This window comes from Pleurodeles waltl, chromosome 1_1, assembly GCF_031143425.1.
Source record: "Pleurodeles waltl isolate 20211129_DDA chromosome 1_1, aPleWal1.hap1.20221129, whole genome shotgun sequence".
Lineage (NCBI taxonomy): Eukaryota > Metazoa > Chordata > Amphibia > Caudata > Salamandridae > Pleurodeles > Pleurodeles waltl.
This window is the reverse complement of record NC_090436.1, coordinates 859,496,947-859,519,723: the sequence shown is the minus strand read 5'-3', so window position 1 is coordinate 859,519,723 and position 22,777 is coordinate 859,496,947. Positions and strand designations below refer to the sequence as shown.

Genomic DNA, 22,777 nt, shown 5'->3' with positions numbered 1-22,777 from the left:
CCCATGGGCTGCAGCATATATTATGAAACCCATTGGAGCCCATGTAAAATGTGTCTGCAGGCCTGCCCTTGCACCCTGGGTAAAAAGGTGCATGCAACCTTTCACTACAGGTCACTGCACCAGGTAAGTCACCCCTATGGCATGCCCTCCTAGCCCCGAGAGCAGGGTACAAGTACATCTGTGTAATGGCACCCCTACATGAGCAGGGGTACCCCTACAAACTCCAGCTCCATTTTCCTGAACTTTGTAAGTGTGGGTAAGCCATTTTACCCATGTACTGTACACAAGGCACTTCTGTGTCCAGCTACATAATGGTAACTCCGAGCCTAGGCATGTTTGGTATCAAACATGTCAGAATCATACCCCAATACTGTTGCCCGTATTGGTTGCATGATTCCATGCACTTTGGGGGCTCCTTAGAGGACCCGCAGCATTGCTCCTACCATTCTTCTGGGGTTTTCCAGGCAGCCCTTGCTGCTGCCACCCCACAGACTGGTTTCTGCCCTTGTGTTGTGTGACTAGCTCAGGCAAAGGAAGGCAGAACAAAGGATTTCCTTTGGGAGAGGGAGGCAACACCCTCTCCCTTTTAAAATAGGCGTTACATGGCGTGGGAGGAGTAGCCTCCCCAAACCACTTGTATGCTTTGAAGGGCACATTTGGTGCCCTCTTTGCATAAACCAGTTTACACCAGTTGAGGGACCCCCGGTCCCTGATTTGGCACAAAAGTGGACAATGGAAAGGAGAGTAACCACTCAGGGGTGGTGCCCAGAACTCCTCCAGGTGGCCTTTTGAGTCTGCCATCTTGAATCCAAGGTGAGGAGAGGCCCCTGGCAACATCTGAGTGGCCAGGTCAGACATCACAGCCCCCGCCTGATAAGTGGTCACCCTGTTAGGTGACCAGTCCCCCGTCCTGGGCTATTTAGGGGCTCCCTCCAGGGTGGGTCTTCAGATTCATCATGCAAGATTCGAGCAGAACTCCTCTGCATCGTTTACTTTATCTTCTGGCCACCGGGACTGCAACTGGACCCTCCAGGAACCGACAATCTGCAACTCCAGCAATGACTCCACTTTGCAGCATTGTTTCTCTGACTCCTTTCAGCAACTGCAACATTTCCCTGGCTGTGCATCCTCTAAGGGCGACAAGTCTTCAGCCTGCACAAGAAGCATGAAGGAATCTCCCTTGCAGTGAAGGAGTCGCTCCCCTGCATCCGCAGGCACCAACTGCAACGACAACCTACTGCATGGATCTTCTCTCCTGCAAAACTACGTGGGTCCTGCAACACAGGTGGTGGTCTGGAGTGGCCCCCTCGGTCCTCTATACCAGCTATTCAACTTGGGAGCTGGCAAGCCCTTGCCTCTCCTTACAGGACAGTACCCCTGTGCACTGCGACTTTTGCAGCTACCACGACTTGTTGGCTCTTCTTCCAAGAGATCTTCAGGCTCCGTGTAGCCCTGGCCTCCAGCACTCTTCCCTGCAAAGCACAGTTTCCTGTCTGCTACTCTGGCAATGTGGGACTCCTCTCCAGGTGTGATGAGTAGGCCTCACTGTGACTCCTGTGCCTGCTGCCTGTGAGTTGTGTGTGGAGGCTGCATTCTCAACTTCCGACTCTCCTCACTGCTGAGGGTCACCTGCGACTCCCCTCTGTGGGTTGACTCCTCGTGGACCTTCCTGGTCCCCTGCAACTCTGCAACTGTTTATCTGCAACTCTTGCCTTTACCAAGGCTTGTTGGTGGTTTTTCCACACCACTGACTGACTGCAACTCTTCTTCCGACGTGGGACATTGACTGCATCACTTCTGGAACTCTTCTCCTGCTCCTGTGCTGCACATCCAACTCTTTGTCTTTACCGTCAACCTAGTCCTGCATCTCCAGAAGGGTGGATAGTGGCTCCTGCACCAACCGGACACTCCAGCTCGAACTGGACTTGCTCCCCTTCATTTGCAGGCCCTCTTCTGTCAGGATCCACCTTTTGTTCTTTCCAGTCTTGCTTGGGTCTTGCACAGTCCTTTTACAAAGTTTACCAGTGGGTTGGGGAAAACCCAGGTACTTACCTCTTCTCTCCTGGTCGCTGGTGGGCACCCTGGTACTTACCTTTTGGGGTTCCTAATTCCTCCAGCTCCCCTCTACAGATTCCACTTCCTTGGGTGGGGGACTGACTTTCGCATTCCACTTACTTAGTATATGGTTTCGTCTTCCTCTAGGGTCTCCATTATTTTCTGTTATTTCACTGTTTTTTATTGTCTTCTATGCCTATTCCTGACTACTATTGTGTATATAATAGTATGTTTACTTACCTTCTAGAGGAGTATTGTCTCTACAGTATTTTAGAATTTGTGTTACCATAATAAAGTACCTTTATTTTTGTAACACTGTGTTGTTCTGTCATGTGTGTGAGTGCTGCGTGACTAGTGGTATTGCATAAGATTTGCATGTCTCCTAGATAAGTATTGGCTGCTTATCCACAGCTACCTCTAGAGAGCCCTGGCTTCCTAGACACTGTCTACACCTCACTAATAGGGGATACCTGGACCTGGTATAAGGGGATAACACCATAGGTGCTCACCACACACCAGGCCAGCTTCCTACATTAGTGGTGCAGCTGTGGGATAAGACACTTGCAATTGCCTTACCACTCTGTCACTAGGTACTTTCCACAGGATAGACCATTCCTAGCTGTAGGTTCACTTTTACACTTAGTGTTAGGGTTCTAGTCTTCTGAGTTTGGGTAAGCTAGGGGTCTGGTATTGCCCTTGCTCCAAACTGTGCGGGGAGCCTAGTGTTAGAGTAGTAAGGGACTCCTACACCTCTCTAGCTAGAAATCATGTCTTCAGTAGAGCACACCTCTCAGGCCCTGGACTCTCAGTATGAGGGTCTAACTTTCCAAGAGTTAAGGGAGATGAGATGAGTGCTGAGAGAAAACGGAAGACAGGGAGAAATCCCAACAAGAGTCTGCTTCTTGGCTTACTCCTCCAGGCTGACCAGGACAATGCTGGTAACCAGGAGGAGGAAGAAGTAGAAGCTGACCCTGCAGTCCTAGACAGGGTAGACTTGGGCTACACTGGGGAGGGTCAGGAAGAACCTGGGGAATACCACAGCCCTGTTAGGAGCACTGCAGATAGTGAGAAGGGGGTAATTTTAGTAGGCCCACCTTTACCCATTGAGGGTTGGTTCAGAGGGTTCCCAAGAGGAGGGATAGATTCTCCTCTGTCCATTTTCATGTCTCCTCAGTCTCTGAGGGGACCCACTACTCCACCTCAGGGGAAGATTCCCTAGATAGGGAGCTTAGGCAACTGAGTTTGGAGGAAACCAAGCTGAGACTACAGCAGCCACAGCTGGCCCTAGATAGGGAGGCCTTGGCAGTAGAGGGGGAAAGACAGGGTTTGGGGTTAGCACCCCATGGTGGCAGCAGTTTCAATTTCAGTTTTAGGGACAGTAGGGTCAAGGAGGACTGTTTTGACTCTAGGAACCTGAACAAGATAGTCCCACCTTACAAGGTGGGAGATATCATCTATAAGTGGTTCACATCTTTGAAAAGGGCCTGTAAGGTACGGAGGGTCCCCCAAAGGCAGTGGGCAGCAATTTTGTGGCTCTCCTTCTCTGACAGAGGTAGGGTCAGACTCCTAACTGTCAGAGAAGAGGATGCAGACAACTACACAGTTGTAAACGCAGCACTGTTAGAAGGGTTTGGTGTAACTATTGGACAGTATAGGATCAAGTTCAGAGAGACCAAGAAAAAGTCCTCGCAGGATTGGAAAGATTTTTGTGGACTGTTCTGTGAAAGCTCTGGAAGACTAGTTGTATGAGAGCAAAGTAAGTGACTATCAGGGCTTGTATAACCTAATTCTAAGAGAGACCATTTTAAACAACTGTGCATCTGATCAGTTGCATCAGTACCTGGTGTAATCTGGTCTGAACTCTTCATAAGAATTGCGAAAGAAGGCAGATAATTGGGTCCGCACCAGGGTGAGTATGAAATCTCACACAGGGTTTGACCACAAAAAGAGGGACGCAGGTAAGTATCAGGATAAGGGTGGGGACAAAGATAAAAGTAAAGAGTTTTCATTAGTCCCACAAAACTCCTTTGGGGGTGGAAATACATCCTCTTCATCTTCCTTTTCATCTAACTTCAAACATCCTTGGTGCTGTGTTTGCAGGAACAAAGGCAATAGGGCAGGGGATGGCTGCTGTCCTAAGAAAAGCACCAAGCCTCCCACCACTACTAACTCCACCCCTACTTCTAGTGCCCCAGCAATAGCAGTAGTGGTGGGACTACTAACAGTAGTCAGTCCAAGAGTGTAGCTGGGCTGATCTTGGGGACTGTAGTGGGGTCTGGGATAGTTAGAGAGACCACTGAGGCTGTCCTAGTCTCTGATGGGGGCATTGACTTTGCCATCCTTACTGCCTGTCCTCTTAATATGGGTAAGTTCAGGCAGCATCCCCTAATCAATGGTGTTGAGGCTGAGGTCTACAGGGAAGCAGGTGCCAGTGTCACTATGCTGACTGAAAACGGGTGTCCTCTGAGCAACACCTGCTGGTCACACGTACCAAGTGACTGGTGCTCATAATAACACTTTGTGCCACCCATGGCACTTATTGATTTTAGCTAGGAAGGGTTACTGGCCCTAAAAAGGTTGTGGTATCCTCAGACCTACCTGTAGAATGTCTACTTGGGAATGACTTGGAGTCTTCAGCTTGGGCTGTAAGCCCATACAGCAGTGCTGGGCATCCAAGGGCATATCTTTGCCCTCACCAGAGCACAGACAAAAAACCAGAAAGAACAAGGGACCTTGGAGCCTGGAACAATGGCCCAGGGGATTCCTTAAACATAGAACAGGAAGGATAAAAAGGTACCTCCTGCTTCAGCCTCCAGTGATGATTCCACAAGAATCCACTCCTTGGGTGGAACCTACACCAGAGGAACTGCAAGCTGCCACAGCTGAGCTCTTAGGGGCGGGTGGGGGCACTAGGGAGGAGCTCAGTAAGGAACAACAGACTTGTCACACATTAGAGAGCTTGAGGCAGCAAGCTCCAGCACAAGAGACAGGGGATGTCAGTGGCACTCATAAAGTGTACTGGGAAACCAGTCTCCTTTATTCAGAATCAAAGGATCCCAAACCTGGTGCCACCAGGAGATTGGTAATCCTCTGAAGTTTAGGGAGTTCCTGTTGACCTTGGCACATGACATTCCCCTGGCAGGTCACTTGAGGCAAAGCAAGACTTGGGACAGGCTTGTCCCTACTTTCACTGGCCCCACATGTCTGAAGACACAAAGGAGTTTTGCCGCTCCTGTGCCACCTGTCAAGCCAGTGGCAAGACAAGTGGCACTCCAAAGGCCCTCTTGATTCCACTTCCTGTGGTTGAGGTTCCCTTTGAAAGGGTTGAGGTGGACATTGTTGGCCCCCGCGACCCTCCAACAGCCTCTTGGAATAGATTCATACTGGTAGTAGTGGATCGTGCTACCAGGTACCCAGAGGCCATTCCTCCCAGGACCACTACAGATCCTGCAGTGGCAAAAGCCCTCCTTGGCAGCTTCTCAAGAGTGGACTTTCCTAAAGAGGTGGTATCAGTCAGGGGCGCAATCTTCATGTCTACTTACCTGAAAGCCTTGTGGAAAGAATGTGGTGTTACAGGTTCACCACTCCTTATGACCCCCAAACAAATGGCTTAGTTGAGAGGTTTGACAAAACTCTCAAGGGTATGATAATGAGACTCTCAGAAATTCAGAAGGAGGTGGGATGTCCTTTTAACATGCCTCTTCTTAGCCTATAGGGAGGTCCCTCAGAAGGGTGTGAGCTATAGCCCATTTGAGCTTCTGTTTGAGCACCCTGTTAGGGGTCCCGTTGCTCTTGTTAGAGAAGGCTGGGAGCAACCTCTCCAGCCTCCCAAACAGGGCATTGTGGATTATGTGCTCGGCTTCCGATCAAGGATGGCTGAGTACATGAAGAGGGCAGGTAAAAACCTTCAGGAGTGCCGAGAGTTGCAGAAACATGGGCATGACTAGAAGGCTGTACTGACTGTCTACCAGCTAGGACAGAAAGTGAAGGTCCTGACGCCTGTGGCTCCCAGGGCACTCTGAGACAAGTGGAGTGGTCCCCACACCATTGTCGAGAAAAAAGATGAGGTTACCTACTTTGTAGACCTTGGCATTCCCAGAAGCCCCCAAAGGGTGCTTCATGTGAATCGCCTTAAACCCTACTATGCCAGGGCTGATATGACTCTGCTTATAGCAACTGATGAGGGTTAGGAATAAGAGAGTGACCCTCTCCCTGACCTCTTCTCCCACAGTGCAGTTGATGGGGTAGTGCTTGCTGACTGCCTCTCTGAGTCCCAAAAGATCACTGCTGAAACCTCGTAGAACAGTTCTCAGAACTGTTCTCCCTGACACCTGGTCAGATCACATGGTGTGAACACACCATTGATGCAGGGGACAGCTTGCCTGTTAAGAGCAAGATTTACAGGCAACCTGATCATGTAAGGTGTAAGGAAATGCCACCTTGGCATGGTTACCCCCTGACTTTTTGCCTTTGCTGATGCCAAGTTATGATTTGAAAGTGTGTTGAGGCCTGCTAACCTGGCCCCAGCACCAGTGTTCTTTCCTTAAAACTGTACCTTTGTCTCCACAATTGGCACACCCTAGCATCCAGGTAGGTCCCTTGTAACTGGTACCCCTGGTACCAAGGGCCCTGATGCCAGGGAAGGTCTCTAAGGGCTGCAGCATGTCTTATGCCACCCTGGGGACCCCTCACTCAGCACAGACACACTGCTTGCCATCTTGTGTGTGCTGGTGGGGAGAAAATGACTAAGACGACATGGCACTCCCCTCAGGGTGCCATGCCAACCTCACACTGCCTATGGCATAGATAAGTCACCCCTCTAGCAGGCCTTACAGCCCTAAGGCAGGGTGCACTATACCACAGGTGAGGGCATAGGTGTATGAGCACTATGCCCCTACAGTGTCTAAGCAAAATCTTAGACATTGTAAGTGCAGGGTAGCCATAAGAATATGTGGTCTGGGAGTCTGTCACACACGAACTCCACAGCACCATAATGGCTACACTGAAAACTGGGAAGTTTGGTATCAAACTTCTCAGCACAATAAATGCACACTGATGCCAGTGTACATTTTATTGTGAAATACACCCAGAGGGCATCTTGAGATGCCCCCTGAAAACATACCCGACTTCAAGTGTGGGCTGACTAGTGTTGCCAGCCTGACACACACCAGACATGTTGCTGGCCACATGGGGAGAGTGCCTTTGTCACTCTGTGGCTAGTAACAAAGCCTGTACTGGGTGGAGGTGCTTCTCACCTCCCCCTGCAGGAACTGTAACACCTGGCGGTGAGCCTCAAAGGCTCACCCCCTTTGTTACAGCGCCACAGGGCATCCCAGCTAGTGGGGATGCCCACCCCCTCCGGCCACGGACCCACTTTTGGCGGCAAGACCGGAGGAGATAATGAGAAAAACAAGGAGTCGTCACTGGCCAGTCAGGACAACCCCTAAGGTGTCCTGAGCTGAAGTGACTAACTTTTAGAAATCCTCCATCTTGCAGATGGAGGATTCCCCCAATAGGATTAGGGATGTGCCCCCCTCAGGGAGGAGGCACAAAGAGGGTGTAGCCACCCTCAGGGCTAGTAGCCATTGGCTACTAACCCCCAAGCATAAACACACCCCTAAATTGAGTATTTAGGGGTCCCCAGAACCAAGCAAGATAGATTTCTGCAACCTGAAGACAAAGAAGGGCTGCTGACCTGAAGCCCTGCAGAGAAGACGGACACACCAACTGCTTTGACCCCAGCATCTAAAAGGACCAAGAACTCCAGAGGACAGCGGCCCTGTTCCACAAAGACAGCAACTTTGCAACAAAGAAGCAACTTTTAAAGACCACACGTTTCCCGCCGGAAGCGTGAGACTTGCCACTCTGCACCCGACACCCCCGGCTCGACCTGCGGAGAACCAACACTACAGGGAGGACTCCCCGGCGACTGCGACCCTGTGAGTAGCCACAGTTGACACCCCTGAGCCCCCCCAGCGACGCCTGCAGAGGAAATCCAGAGGCTCCCCCTGACCGCGACTGCCTGCTTATAAGAACACGACGCCTGGGAAACACACTGCACCCGCAGCCCCCAGGACCTGAAGGATCCGACCTCCGGTGCAGGAGCGACCTCCAGGTGGCCCTCTCCCTTGTCCAGGTGGTGGGTACCCCGAGGAGCCCCCGCCCCCGTTGCCTGCCTGCATCGCTGAAGAGACCCCTGGGTCTCCTATTGAGACCTATTGCAAACCCGACGCCTGTTTGCACTCTGCACCTGGCTGCCCCTGTGCCACTAAGGGTGTACTTTTTGTGCTGACTTGTGTCCCCCCCCCCCCCCCCCCCCCCCCCCCCCGGTGCCCTACAAAACCCCCCTGGTCTGCCATCCGAAGTCGCGGGGGTACTTACCTACTGGCAGACTGGAACCGGGACACCCCCTTCACCATTGAAGCCTATGCGTTTTGGGCACCACTTTGACCTCTGCACCTGACCAGCCCTGAGCTGCTGGTGTGGTAACTTTGGGGTTGCCCTGAACCCCCAATGGTGGGCAACCTTGGACCCAACTTTGAACCCTGTAAGTGCTTTACTTACCTGACAAACTAACAAATACTTACCTCCCCCAGGAACTGTTGAATTGTGCACTGTGTCAAATTTTATAATAGCTTATTGCCATTTTTGCCAAAACTGTACATGCTATTGTAATGATTCAAAGTTCCTAACATACCTGAGTGAAATACCTTTCATTTAAAGTATTGTTTGTAAATCTTGAACATGTGATTCTTAAAATAAACTAAGAAAAGATATTTTTCTATATAAAAAACTATTGGCCTGGAATTGTCTTTGCGTGTGTGTCCCTCATTTATTGCCTGTGTATGTACAACAAATGCTTAACACTACCCTCTGATAAGCCTACTGCTCGACCACACTACCACAAAATAGAGCATTAGAATTATCTCTTTTTGCCACTATCTTACCGCCAAGGGGAACCCTTGGACTCTGTGCATGCTATTTCTTACTTTGAAATAGTACATGCAGAGCCAACTTCCTACATAAGGGAAAAGATCAAGTCTGAAGTTCATAAGATGCTAGACCTAGGAATCATTGAGCCCCCAGACAGCCCCTGGGCTCGTCGTGTAGTGCTTGTCCCAAAACACCACTCCCAGAATGGCAAAAGGGAAATTAGGTTTTGTGTAGACTACAGGTGTCTCAATACTGTTACTAAAACAGATGCTCATCCTATGCCTAGGGCAGATGAGCTGATAGATACAGTGGCATCTGCCAAGTATCTGAGCACCTTTGATCTGACTGCTGGTTACTGGCAGATCAAGTTATCAGAGGATGCTAAACAAAGAAAAGCATTTACCACCCCTGGTGGGCGCTATTATTTCACTGTGATGCCCTTTGAGTTGAAAACTGCACCTGCCGCATTCCAGAGGCTGGTGAATAAAGTTCTCCAAGGTTGGAAGGCTTCAGCGCAGCTTATCTTGATGACATAGCTGTCTTTAGCTCCACCTGGGAGGATCATCTGGTCGTAAACAACAATAAGTATAAAATGGTTATAGAAGAGTGCAAATGTGAATTACTAATAGTGGCCCTAGGGGGAGCCCAAACCACATACTAAAAAAAAGGAATGCGAACACAGGATACCCACCTAGGTACATGGAATGTGTAGAGGGGAGCTGGGAGTACTAGAAAACCACAGAGTTAAGTAACACAGTGCCCCCCAGTGACCAGGTAAGCAAGAGTAAATCACTGGAATTTCCCCAAACTCAAAAGAAAGGTAAATAAGATGCCCAGACAAGACTGCAAGAAACCAGCAGTGGATTCCTGGAGAGGAAGACCTGTGGAGAGTGGGAACGAAGTCCAGGAGTCACAGTGGAGTCCAGGAGGAGTAGGAGCTGCTACCCACCCAGCGTTCCTTGCAGGAGTTGGTCAATAGCGATGAAGATCAGATCAGCACTTCAGCCCTGGAGTCGGAGAAGAGTTCCTGAGGGATGCAGAAGATGTCCCACGCTGAAATGAAGATTGCAGACAAGTGTGGGTGGAGGAATTCCACCACCAAGCCTTGGCAAAGGCAAAATCGCAGTTAATGGAAAAATGGAGCTGCCGGGGACCAGCAAGGCCCAGGAGGACTCAACCCAGGAGAGGAAGTTAGAAGGGGCCCACAGCAACAGAGAGAGCCCACAGGAGCAGAGTCAGCTCCCACAAGACAGGGATCCAGGAGCCAACGCAGCACTACAAAAAGGGATCCCTCGCTGCTGGAGAACCACGCAGAAGGCTGTGCGATGCAGGAAGCAGTGCCGGGGGCTGGAGCTACACGTTGTCTAAAGATCCCTTGGAGGAGATGCAAACAAGCCTTGGCAGCTGCAAGAGATGCAGTGCATGTGGGTACTGTCCTGCGTGGAAAGGCAAGGGCTAACATACGCCAAAGTTGGGCAGCTGGCAAAGAGGACCAAGAAGACTACCCTGGACCACCACCCGTGATGCAGTATCCATGCAGCTCTGGGTGAGAGGAGATCCACGCAGCTGGTCGTCATTCCAGTAGGTGCCTGCAGATGCAGGAGAGTGACTCCTTCGCTCCAAGGGAGATTCCTTTTTGCTTCTTGTTGCAGACTGAAGACTTGTCACCCTCAGAGGATGCACAGCCGGGGAAATGTTGCAGTCGATGGATGGAGCCGGAGAAACAATGTTGCAGCGCAGAGCCGTCGCTATAGCTGCAGATTGTAGGTTCCTGTGAAGTCCAGTTATGGTTCCAGGGGCCAGAAGATGAAGTAAACATTGCAGAGGACTCCTGCTGGAGTCTTGCACATCGAATATGAGGACCCACCCAAGAGGACCACCTATCAGATAGTGCCTCTGACATCACCTGCCTGGCTTGGCTACTCAGATGCTCCCAAAGTTCCCTGTCAGCCTTGGAAACAAGATGCAGAACCCAGGGACCCTCTGGAGGAGCTCTGAGCACCACCGCTGGGGTGGTGATGGACAGGGGAGTGGTCACTCACCTCTCCATTGTCCAATTTCATGCCAGAGCAGGGACTGAGGCCCCTGAACCGGTGTGGAATGGTTTATGCACACAGGGGCACCAAATGTGCCCTTCAAAGCACACCAGTAGCTTGGGGAGGCTACCTCTCCCAAGCCAGTAACACCTATTTCCAAAGGGCGAGGATGTTACCTCCCTCTCCCAGTGGAAATCCTTTGTTCTACCTTCCTGGGCTTGATCAAATCAAGTAGCAGGAGGGCAGAAAGCTGTCAAAGTGGTGGCAGCAGCTTGGGCTGCCCGGAAAACCCTGTAAGACTGGTGGTAGCAATGCTTGAGGTCCTCTAAGGAGCCCCCAAAGTGCATGGAATCATACTTCCAGTACTTGCAGAAGTATTGGGGTATATGTCCAACATGTTTCATACCAAACATGCCCAGGCTTGGAGTTATCGTTATGTAGCTGGACATAGGTCGTGACCTATGTCCAGTACACATGTAAAATGCGTCCCCGCACTCACGAAGTCCAGGATAATGGACCTGAGTTGGTGGGGGCTCCTCTGCTAGTGCAAGGGTGTCCTCACACACACATACCTGCATCCTGCCCTCTGGGATGAGAGGGCCTACCAAAGGGGTGACTCATAGTGACCTAGTGCAGTGACCTGTAGTGAAAATCAGTGCATGCACCCGTTTCACGCAGACTGCAGTGGCAGGCCTGCAGAACCCTTTGCATGGGTTCCCTATGGGTGGTAGAATAACTACTGCAGCCCAGAGGGATTCTCTGGTACCCCAATGCCCTGGGTACCTACCATATACTAAGGACTTACATGGGGGGGACAGTATGCCAGATGTGGGAAGAAAAAGGTATAGTCACCAACATTTACAGGAGAGAGCATAGCCACTGGGGTCCTGGTTAGCAGGATCCCAGTGGACACAGACAAACACACTGACAACAGGCAGGAAATGGGGGTAACCATGCCAAGAAAGAGGGCACTTTACTACCAACCTTTCCGTTGTGCGCAGCATCAGGGGTTTCCAGCATGGTTCAGATCTCAGAGGCAACTGCACAAGATCTGCAGTGGTGGCTAATGAACCACAATTGGGCCAGAGGCAGATTCCTCTCCCTTCCCCAACCAGATCGGACAGATGTGTCACTCATGGGATGGGGTGGCAACATCGGAGAGGCTGAGATCAGAGGTATCTTGTCTCCAGCAGAGTTGGACTCCACATCAACCTGCTGAAGCTCCAGGCGATCAAGCTAGTATTGAAAGTATTTATTTTCCCTCATAAAAAAGGAAGGTAGTGCAGGTGTTCATGGAAAAAACACTGCCATGTGGTACAGCAACAAGCAGGGCGAGAATGGGTCGTGGACCTTTGTCAGGAGGCTCTGCGCCTCTGGATGTGGCTGGTTGAACAGAGCTTTTCCTTGGTGGTTCAACCTCTGGTTAGCAGGATCCCCGTGAACACAGTCAAACACACTGACAAACAGGCAAAAAATGGGGGTAAGCCTGCGAAAAAGAGGCTATTTATCTACAAGAACCATCTCCAGGTGGGTTGTACTCTGCTTTAAAATGTGCTGCACATTGGCTAAGAAGCAACCCCCTGAGCATGAGTGTTGATTAGGGGTCACCAGGGAACGCAGCTGCGATCCCTGAATTGCCCCTTGCGACCCCTGTCACGGCTTTTGCCACCCCTGGCCTCAGATGGTAAAATCAGTGCCAAAACAGGCCTAAAAAAAATGTACTTGCTTCCTTGTTATGACTAGGGACCCCAAAGCACCTACGCCAACCAGAGTTTAGCTGCTCTATCACTTTACCCAAGTTTGGGGAAAGCTGACCTGCAAAATAAATTAAAAAAACAATGGCCAGGCCATAGGGCTGACAGAGCATAGGTCTTGATCAACTTTTTGCAGCTTGGACTCATGTCTGAGTGATCGCGCTTCAATCAGCCAATCAGAGGTCTCCTCACTACTGTGTTTTCCAAGTACTGTCTACATGTCTGTGTGTACCGCTTTCCGGGCAACGCAGCAGGGTGAAGCACAAGCTACCCTAACTGTTTAGTTTGTGCAGTACCTCAGTGCTTGGTACTACAGTAACTAATTGCGGTTGAAGAGTCGCGCTGCAACTCACATCCGTATTTTGAAGTTTCTGACACAAGTATGACAACTGCAGGCCCCAGGTATATTGCCAGATGGTACCAGATCTTTAATAATACTAAAACACCAATAATATGTGCGGGCCTGAGCCATCGTAGTGTTGTTTGTAAATTGTAAATCAAGTTCTCTATGGTGCCTCCCCTCAGTGCATGACACAGCACTGCACGAGACCCCCGTGGACACCTGACAAACAACATGTTCTCACCCTATCTCTCGGTGCCACGGATCCATCGTGTACGGTATGAATTATCACAGGAGTCCGCGCCAAGTTCAGGAAAAATATAAGGAGCAGGGTCTAAATGTGCCTTATGCCTCGTCCGCCATGAAAGCTTCTTGTTTGTTTGCATTGTGGCTGCTATTGGATGTGTGCTCCTTTTTCTCCAAATCCTCCTGCTTGATTGTGAGCGTACAGGTTTTTTAGCACTTTTCATTACATCATGCAATGCTTGCTGTTGTTTTTGTTATCTGAGACAGAGTGACTTGTAGGTGAGTCAGTGAGAGGACGTCTAGGGAGGCAGATCCATTTACCGGGTTTACGCACAGTTACTTAGAAATGTTTCGGCTGATAAGTAAACATCTGAGGGAAGACATTGTTTGCTTGTAAACTTCGGAGAGTGAAGCAATATTGGAGCAACATGTGAAAACTTCGAGAGAACAGATAGACAATATGAACACTATAAACTAAAAAAAAAGCGACCATGCACAAACCGCATAATCTCTTTTATGCAGCAAATGCCACAATCAAAATACTTTAGAAAAAAAACGTTATCTCATATTTTCCAAGTTAGACCCAAACAATATTGTATTAAACGTTTTCCATAATCGAGCAGACGATTGGTTAAAGGTGTCCAAAATTAGGGCCATGACAGTCATAGCAATGCCTGGATTTTAGGTTAATCTGGATTGTTCACCTGAATTCCATTTATAAAAATCTAATGGAAATACATATATACTGGTTCTGATCATTTTAGACCTATTTTGGATACCCAAGATTATCATAGACCGCTATTACCTCAGACCTGAACAAGTATCCATACTGGAACTTGTGGAAACTTTTACAGCATATCCTTCCCCACTGTTGACCCTAAATTCTCTGCAGCTTAGTTTAGTGCTATGGCCCTGTAAATGAATTTATGAAGGTAAAAGCATAAGACAACTCTTGCCTTTAGTTTTCAGAACTTTTCTTCGTCCATGGTGGGAACAACTTTTGGCAGTCAGGACTTCTCCCACATCTAACAGAAGTGTGGGCCCCCATGCGCAGCAGACACACAGCTAGTCAAGGGTTCCCATGTCAACACTGCTCTGCCTTCTTATAATTTTTTTATTTTATTTTTACAAACCAGTTCACTGATCACACACAATGTGTGTATCAAACTGGGAGGTACACTCTGTCCCATTCTAGAATCAGACTGTTTTTTTACCAGCTCAGCACATGATGGTGCAGCACTGCCTGCATAGACTGTGTTATAGAACGAGAAGGAAGCCTGCTGGAGCAGTGACATCTTTAAATACCATTAAAGCTGCAACAGAGTTATAATCCACTAATTCAAAAAGGATTTATTGCAGGGTACTATTAGCCGCAGCGCTTCCAAGCACACAGCTGTGGAGTTCAGCAAGGTTAGTAAGTAATCACTCTCAACATTTTGTTGACTTTCCATGCATTATGACGTGATGGTCCACCTTCCGCTGACATTATTTGTCTCTGTGATCCACCGTCCACTGAAAGAAATTCCACTTGTGAGCTGCTGAGTTTTAGACTTGAAATTTATTTTTATTTTGAGAAAACATCAATGATATGTGACGAGGACTGAAACATTTCAAGGCAGGGTGCTAATTAGCAAAAAGATGTGGGAAATTGGTCTGATTTCTTATATACTACAGATCTAGATGCGAAGCAACGGAGCAAAGTTCGTTGTGTTGCATTCACTCATCTCACAAAAAACCAACAGCTAGGTCAAATAAGCCACACCTATATGATTTGCCAGTGCTTCTTAGCAGTATCAGATAAATTGGTAACCACAATAATTTTGTTGCTGGTAATTAGAATTGAAAATATTTCAATTCTGAAATTAAGGGATTGTAAATTAAACATTACTAAGGTCTTTGGCTTATCTTCAGTGTCTAATTCATTCAGTTTTCTCCCCTTCATCCCACTTTGCTCTGCTGTCTATCACTTTGTTGACCACTTCACCCCACATCTTTCCGAAATCCTGCTTCTGCATATCTCACACACCAACTAGTTTCTTAGCATTGTCTTCTGCGCATGCATACTCTCATCTCCACTTAACTATTCCTCACACCCTTAAGCACTGCTTTTTCTTTTCCTTTGGTACTTTCAATATATTGACAACTCTGGACCTCCTTCACACACTTTCTAAGAGAATCTCTACTACATTTGACACGTGATCATTGCGCCGTGTGAGCTGCTGAGAGGGCAGTGATTGGATTACCATGTAATCTAAACACCTGTAGAACCCACAGGGCACTATGAGAAACTCGCTTATTCTTCGGCCTGATCTCTATAGTCCTCACTCATGCCGCATCATGAACAACTGACCACACCCAGACCTGAAGGAGACTCAGTACAAAGAATACACTAAACAAAAATCACAGCCCAATAGAACAAAACTACAAAAACACAAAAAGAAGATTATCTTGGGAAGTGCAAGATTAAGTAAACCGTGAGATGTAAGCAGGGACCTCACTGTTGAGAAATCAGTCAGTTTTTTTGCCTGCTAAAGACATAAATATATGATCCTGTATGGCACATTTTCAAAGTCAGTTTTTAAGAATTGCCATTTGCTCTTTGCCATTATTATAACAGACTAACATTTTTTGGAGTGGTGTGCCTGCTAATATTAAAAGAAAAAAGTCTAAGAGGAGGTAATTCAAGTCGCTAGACCCTTGATCCCGCAAAACATTTAGGGTTTATAAAGGCCTGCGAGAAAAAGGGACAGCTCTCCCCTTTGGTGGCCGGGACTCAGCCCTCTTTAATTTCTTCCTACATTTATTATACTAGTTGTGAATATTAGTGTTGTTCACTATTAAGTGTAATAAAAATGGAGCACCAGGATTTGGAACAGGTCCTTCGCTGTCAGCTAAGGTAAGTAAAATAAAATGCTTTTAAATGCATGATGTGTGAGAGTGTGTTTGTACCACAGAGAGCTGTGTATATGTGAGCATGGGCATGTGTGAGTGGCTGTGGGTGACAGTGAGTGAGAGTGACAAGCAGAGAATGAGGGCCAGTAAGCAAGATGAACGAGTCAGAGTAAGAGATAATAAGACAATAAGAGGTGAATGCAAGGAGTGAGAAATTATGAGTGAAAATAAGACAACATGGGTGTAAATGGTTGAGTCAATGTGGCAGTAAGTTAAAAAATTAATTAAAATAAGACTGGGTGCAAGTGTGATGACTAAGTGAAACTAAGCATGAATGCAAGAGTGAGTGGGCGAGAATGAATGACAGCAGGTCGGTGTGGGTGAGGAAGTAGAGCATGTATTAGTATGTGGTATTGTGCATGTCTGTAATTGGTCTTGCCATACATTTCTTGGCTTACTAATCCCACTATGGCAAAATGCTGGTGCTGGCATGCTGGAGGCAGCTCTTTGCAGTCACCTGTGACCAAATACTGGCACTGGGGTACCAGATGAAATACTTGGCAAATTGGGACAAACATGGCAAAATGCTGTTGCATGCGTACTTGATGTTATTCTTGCATGGTACACTCGTAGGAAAATGCTGCTGCTGGCATACTGGAGAAAATTCTTAGCATAAGGGGCATCCTTAGCAAAATAATGGCTGGCGTTGGCATTTTGGAGGTAATTCTAGGTATAAGGGAGGAAAAGTGTGACCTATAAGTCATGCAGTTATGAAACATCAATGTTGTCAATTATTGTGATCATCAGGGTTACGGTCATGTTACATTACTTCCCAGGAGGAAGGTCTGTCAAAGGTCTTATGATGTCAATTCCTGTGATGTCATTAAGGTCAAAGTGTATGTGACATCACCTCCGCTACCTCTGGCATTTTGGTGAATTGACATCCATGCCCCTAAGGTTTTGCGTGCCACTCTGCCAGAACTAAAGTTGCGACCACTGCATTAGCACACGGAGTTCCAAAACTTGATATCTGTCAGACGGCAATGTGGGCATCCCTGCACATGTTTACCAAGCACTACTGTCTGGACAGTCAGGTCCATAGGGATGGGTACTTTGCCTGTCCGGTCCTGCAGGACTTCCTAGTATGATCTTAGTTCGCAGACTCTCCTCCAGGGATGGTATTGCTTAGGTATCTATTCTAAGGTAAGGAATCTGCAACTAGAAGTCTCTATCAGATGGACAAGTTACTTACCCTCGGTAATGCCTTATCTGGTAGAGACAATACCTAGTTGCAGATTCCTTACCAACCCACCCATCCTCCCCACTCTGCAAACTGATTTATAGGGACAGGGACTCCCCTTTCAGGGCCTTAGTTTTGACGCACTGGTAGTCAGTTTATTTATGGCTCTGCGCTACTGTTGTGGAAAGTTGTGAAAAGAAGCTGACATCAGCACGCAGGGTTGGCGCCTACATGGGACCCGCAATGTCATATCCGTTGCGGACAATGCAGACAAAGGACGAGGAGACAATCATCATCACCACGACCTAACGTCACACAGGAGTACTCCTCTAGAAAAATCTCCGGATCCAGACTGATGCCCGGGGGGAATTCTAATGTAATGAATCTGCAAGTTAATATTGTCTCTACCAGATAAGACGTTACTGAAGGTAAGTAATTTGTCTGTCAGCTCTTTAAGCTGTAGCTGACCCAGTCGTGGCAGCAATATGATTCTAAAAGCAGGCCTTAGCTTTTTCACAATGGAAATGTAGTATGTTGCCTGCTAGGGAGAGTGTGTCCTATTTGCCTCTCCCTAATTTCTAAATTGTTCTGCCAGTGTGCAGTTGGTTCCCTCACTTATACATGTGGAACATTGTTGTCACATGCTTTTACATCACTTGTGTATGTGGAGGATACATGTGTAACATATTTGACACCGCTGGCTGTAGGCACAATGGGTTCCATTTTGTATTTATTTTCCAATATTACCTAGGAGGGAGGACTGAAGAAAGAGCACAGACAGCAGGTGCAAATTGTAGTCTATTTAGGTATGCCCCATAGTTGGCCAGGCTAAGGAATGTTTAGGCAAGGAGACACATGTCCCCCTTTTAAACTAGGGATTTTTTTCCTCCCATTTCCTGGCCCATTATTCTCTGCCAGGGCTACACTCCCCACAGGTTAACAGGTTGAAACATGGGGCAGTCTCCCTGGCCGTTATACTTTCCTAAAATAAGACTCCCAGCGCCACTCCACCATCCTGCTCACACCTTGCGACAAGGACCTTTGCTGGACCAGTCTGAGTTAAATAAGCAAAAGGGCAGAACTGTCCTGAATGCTCTTGGAGTTGACTGTGTGAATATACAACTACTGTCTGCACCATTAATATAAAGATGGGGCAAAAACTTCCATCCTGTGTGCCAAGATTTACTTCCTCAACTTGGGGGCTCCATATCGGCAATTGAGAACCTCTTTACGCTCTAGTGTTAAGAGTTGAGACGGTGATTTCAAGTTGGTTCTTTCATTTACTGGGAGCCAGTGGAAAGACTTTGGAACAGATATAGTAATAGCGACTGAGGATGAGCAGCTGATTCTGGACCCTTTAGGGTTTAGAGATTGTTTTGCTTGGTGATTGCTGGTAGTAATCAAACTAGTAGAGCATCACCCAGGGATTCTGACCAAGGGAAACCCCTGCACAAGATTTGTTTCCTCAGTATTTAGGCATGACATGTTTTTCTGCATGTATAGGCAGTGTGATACATTTGGCAAGTTGTCTAAAATGTCTTCGTTAAGACGTAGCTTGGCCCCCTCAGCATACATATAATAGTCTATCTTATCTTGGTAGGAGAGGGTTATATAACTGTTGAAAAGAGTTGAAAATAACAAAGAGGCTTTAAGTGTCACATATGTTATAATGCTGGATTTGTCAAGTGCAATTTTCGAGGAAGGATATATAAACCAAGAAAGGTCTGTTCTGCTGATGCTTCCCAAATATGTCAGACTTTTGGTAGCACTTTGATGGTATCAAATGCTGCTGTGTGGTTGTTAATGTGGTTCATTGGGTAAATTGATTGGGTACCTCTCATTGCGGGGATTTATTGGGTATATCCTATTGCTCTGGTTCTTTGGGCACATTCTTGGGTTCATTCAATTGTAGTAGTGATTCTTTCAATATATCCTTTGGAAACATCTTGTTGCAACTTTTCATTGGTCCCATCCCTTGGATTCACGTTTTGCAGTTCAGTGAAAAAATAAATTGAATACATCTTACGGCAGGGGTTAAATTGGTACACATCATGAGTACATTTAATTGCAGAGGTTCCTGGAGTAAATCCACAGCTTCATGTTATGTACTAATATGTTGGCTCTATGTCTTGGGAAAAACATACTGCAGTGGTTCCTTGGTCACATTCCGTGAGTATATTTTATGACAGTGGTTTATTGAGTACATCCTTTGAGTACATCTTATTGCAGCAGTTCATTAGCTGCATCCACTGGGTACATCATATTACTGTGGTTTATTGGGTGCCCTCCACTGCAGTATTTCATATAAGACTTCCGTACATCTTATTGTTGTGGTTCATGCTCACAAATCTTAGGTTCATTGTATTGCTGTATGCTTATATGTAGGAAGCTAGCTCTCTGCACAGCATACTTCATTTTAGTGCACTATAAAGGGAGTCCAATGGATCTCCAATTGGTTTTGCAGAAACAAAAGTAGATAGGACTAATGCTGTATTTTGTGGTAGTGTGGGCGAGCAGTTAGGCTTATCAGAGGGTAGTGCTAAGCCTTTGTTGTACTCACTGAGGCAATAAATGAGACACACATACAAAGAAAAAATCTGAGACCAATTTAGAAAAATAACACTTCTTTTTATATATGATTCAAACCCAAGAACTTCATAATCAGGTAAGTAGACTTTTAAGCATTAATACTTTGCAGTTTCAGAAATCAACACAGTGCAGTTTTCAGAGTTCTCTCCATGTTATTCTATGGAGTAAAACAATGTTCAGCAAACACAGGGTTTATTACTATAAGATATTTGATACTAAACATCCCAGGATTCAGATACGCCATCATGTAGCTGGGGAACTCGTAATATCCAGTACATGCATTTACAATGGCTTTCCTGTTCATTTACTATGCCTCAGAATCGACACAAGCATAGCAGGTGCATATCTGCACATGCATATATCCCCTCACATGCGTCTTAGGAGTCACTTACACCTGGCACATGCAGTCATAGGGGACCTGGCACACAGGGGTGTGTGACAGGTAGTGTTTTCAATTCAGGCTGCACCAACAGATGCAGTCTGCAATGGCGGCACTGTGTGTGTTTGGTGAGGGGTTTCTGGGGGTGGCACTGGTTCTGTGGCCCTCAGTGACCTTCCTTAGTGCACCAGGGGTAGCATTTAGTCAGGACTTACATTGGTAGCTTAAGAGTTTGCAAATTGTGCAAAACAACTGTGCAGTTTTCAGGAATTAGATCTGGCACTGGGGACCTGGTTAGTAGGGACCCAGTGTACTAAGTCAATGCCACATCAGAAACCAGGCAAACAGTGGAGGTTAACCGTGTCAAAAAGGGTGCGTTCCTACATTATAGTACACTTTATAGCTATGGTTAATCAGGTATGTTGAGCACATTTTATTGTAGTAGTTCATGCATGCATATCTTAGGTTCATTGTATTGCAGTGCACTTTATAGCTATCATTAATTGGTTGCTTTGATTGAGCACATCTTATTGCAGTGGTTTATTGACTCACTTCTGTACATCTTACCTCATCTCGTTACGTTGGATCATTGGACACAGCCCATGGGCACATTGCTTGGTTCACTGCGTACACCTCTTGAATGCATCTTAATGCCCTGATTTATAGAGCGTATCCCTGGAGTACGTCTTACTGAAGTGGTCCTTTGCATAAATAGTAGACTTCTCTTCGAGCTTCTCTTCAAGCTTGTGATACAACCCTCGCATCTTGTCTTGGAAGATCATTAATAATACATTCTGCTCATCCTTCCTTGAGGTGGGAGTCTATACATTAAAGGCTCAGTCTTCTGTATTCCGAAGGTAACCGATCTCGGCCTCCTATGTGCTGTGATCATGCTTCATCTGCAAAAACATTCTATTAAATACAGTGTCATATAGTGCAATAGTTCATTGTATATTAGTTTTGCTTATTTCTAATTTTTCTTTTGATCTTTTTCACTAGGTTCCTCCTGAATTTGATTTCACTATTCACAAATATTTTCCAATTGTGAAGCTTGTGTGAAGGTAATGCAGAAGGGAATGCCACAAAAACAACATTACAAATTGCCTGTGGGGTGTGTCTTTAAATCGAGAGGAGGAGCCTCTGATAAGTTCAACATTTTCTGATCCTTAAACTTGAAAAGCTGTCTACTTGGCCTCAAGTACAAATTTGTTTTCAATAAAAACAGTATTGAAATTACAGTTATAAATTAATCAGGCCTTTTCCCTGGGAATGCCGGATGGAGCGACGACGTCAGTGTGAGGCTTGTAACCCAGGCTGTCATTTAGAGTGCGATATCTTAAGAAGTGTTGATACATTCTTTAACAATTTGGAAACCAGTGGCACTAAATAAGAGGAGCAGTGGGCAGAATCCATGTGGACTAGGTGCAAATGTTCCTTATTAACCAAGCAAGACCCCTGTCTAAAGTATTCAATTCACAAACAAGATTGCTGTTCCTCAAGATAGTCTACAGTGAGCAAAAATGTATGCCAGTGAATGTAGGCGGGCAGTTTAAGAGGTACCCAGGGGATTTTTGTAAATAAAGGTCCATATTTTTGTCACATGTTCTGTACAGTGTAAAAATAAAACTGTTAAAATATATGGTGGTCACCTGGTTGTGTGATTGTTAAAACTACTCCCAGCATGCAGAGTCCCTGTAAATGAGCTCGACGTCAAATGTTCACTGTTAAAAAAAAAAAATGCAAAAAATTAAAATATTTTTGAAGGTTAAATTGTATTTGAATACATTGAAGCAATAAATGCTTTAAGGACTAAACATTTTTAAAGTTGCATTTTGTTTGCTGTTTTATTTATTAGGTAAAACTGTATGTTCAATCCATGTATAGTCCGGTAATTAGTGGGTGTATGAAATGGGAATAGTGGTGAATATGGGAACTTCGAATTGCCTATGTGACTTCAATGGCAGCAGTGCTGTACAGTGTGGCCATGCATTATTGCACTAGCTTTACATAAAACACATGGTGCGCATTACGTGAATACTTATTCTCACAGATTCTCACTTTATAAATATCCCTATGTGCCAGATGGGGTATCGAAGAGTCTTCTTTTAATAGGTCTTCATTATTGCAAGTGGTACCATGAGACTTCTGCCTGCTGCAATTTCATGTTTTTTAACACCTACAGACCGGTGTCGAGCTTTCGTCCAGTTTTCACCAAATTCTTCCAAAAATTAGAAGGATGTTTATTCAGCATAGTGGGCCTCGTTTCATCTCCTACGGTATTAGGGTTCAAGTACTGTGAACTTTGCGCAAACA

General features: G+C 46.6%; 1 protein-coding gene across 8 annotated transcripts in view; it reads left to right on the top strand.

The window, feature by feature from the left end:
- Positions 1-22,291, top strand: part of NAA35 (N-alpha-acetyltransferase 35, NatC auxiliary subunit) — a 521,214-nt gene extending 498,923 nt beyond the window's left edge. For all 8 annotated transcript variants that reach the window (XM_069229524.1, XM_069229487.1, XM_069229505.1 and 5 more), the window contains one exon: positions 21,464-22,291. In XM_069229524.1, the coding sequence (XP_069085625.1) occupies positions 21,464-21,523 (60 nt within the window). In that variant the 3' untranslated portion in view covers positions 21,524-22,291. The remainder of the gene's footprint in view (positions 1-21,463) is intronic.
- The last annotated feature ends 486 nt before the right edge of the window (positions 22,292-22,777 follow it).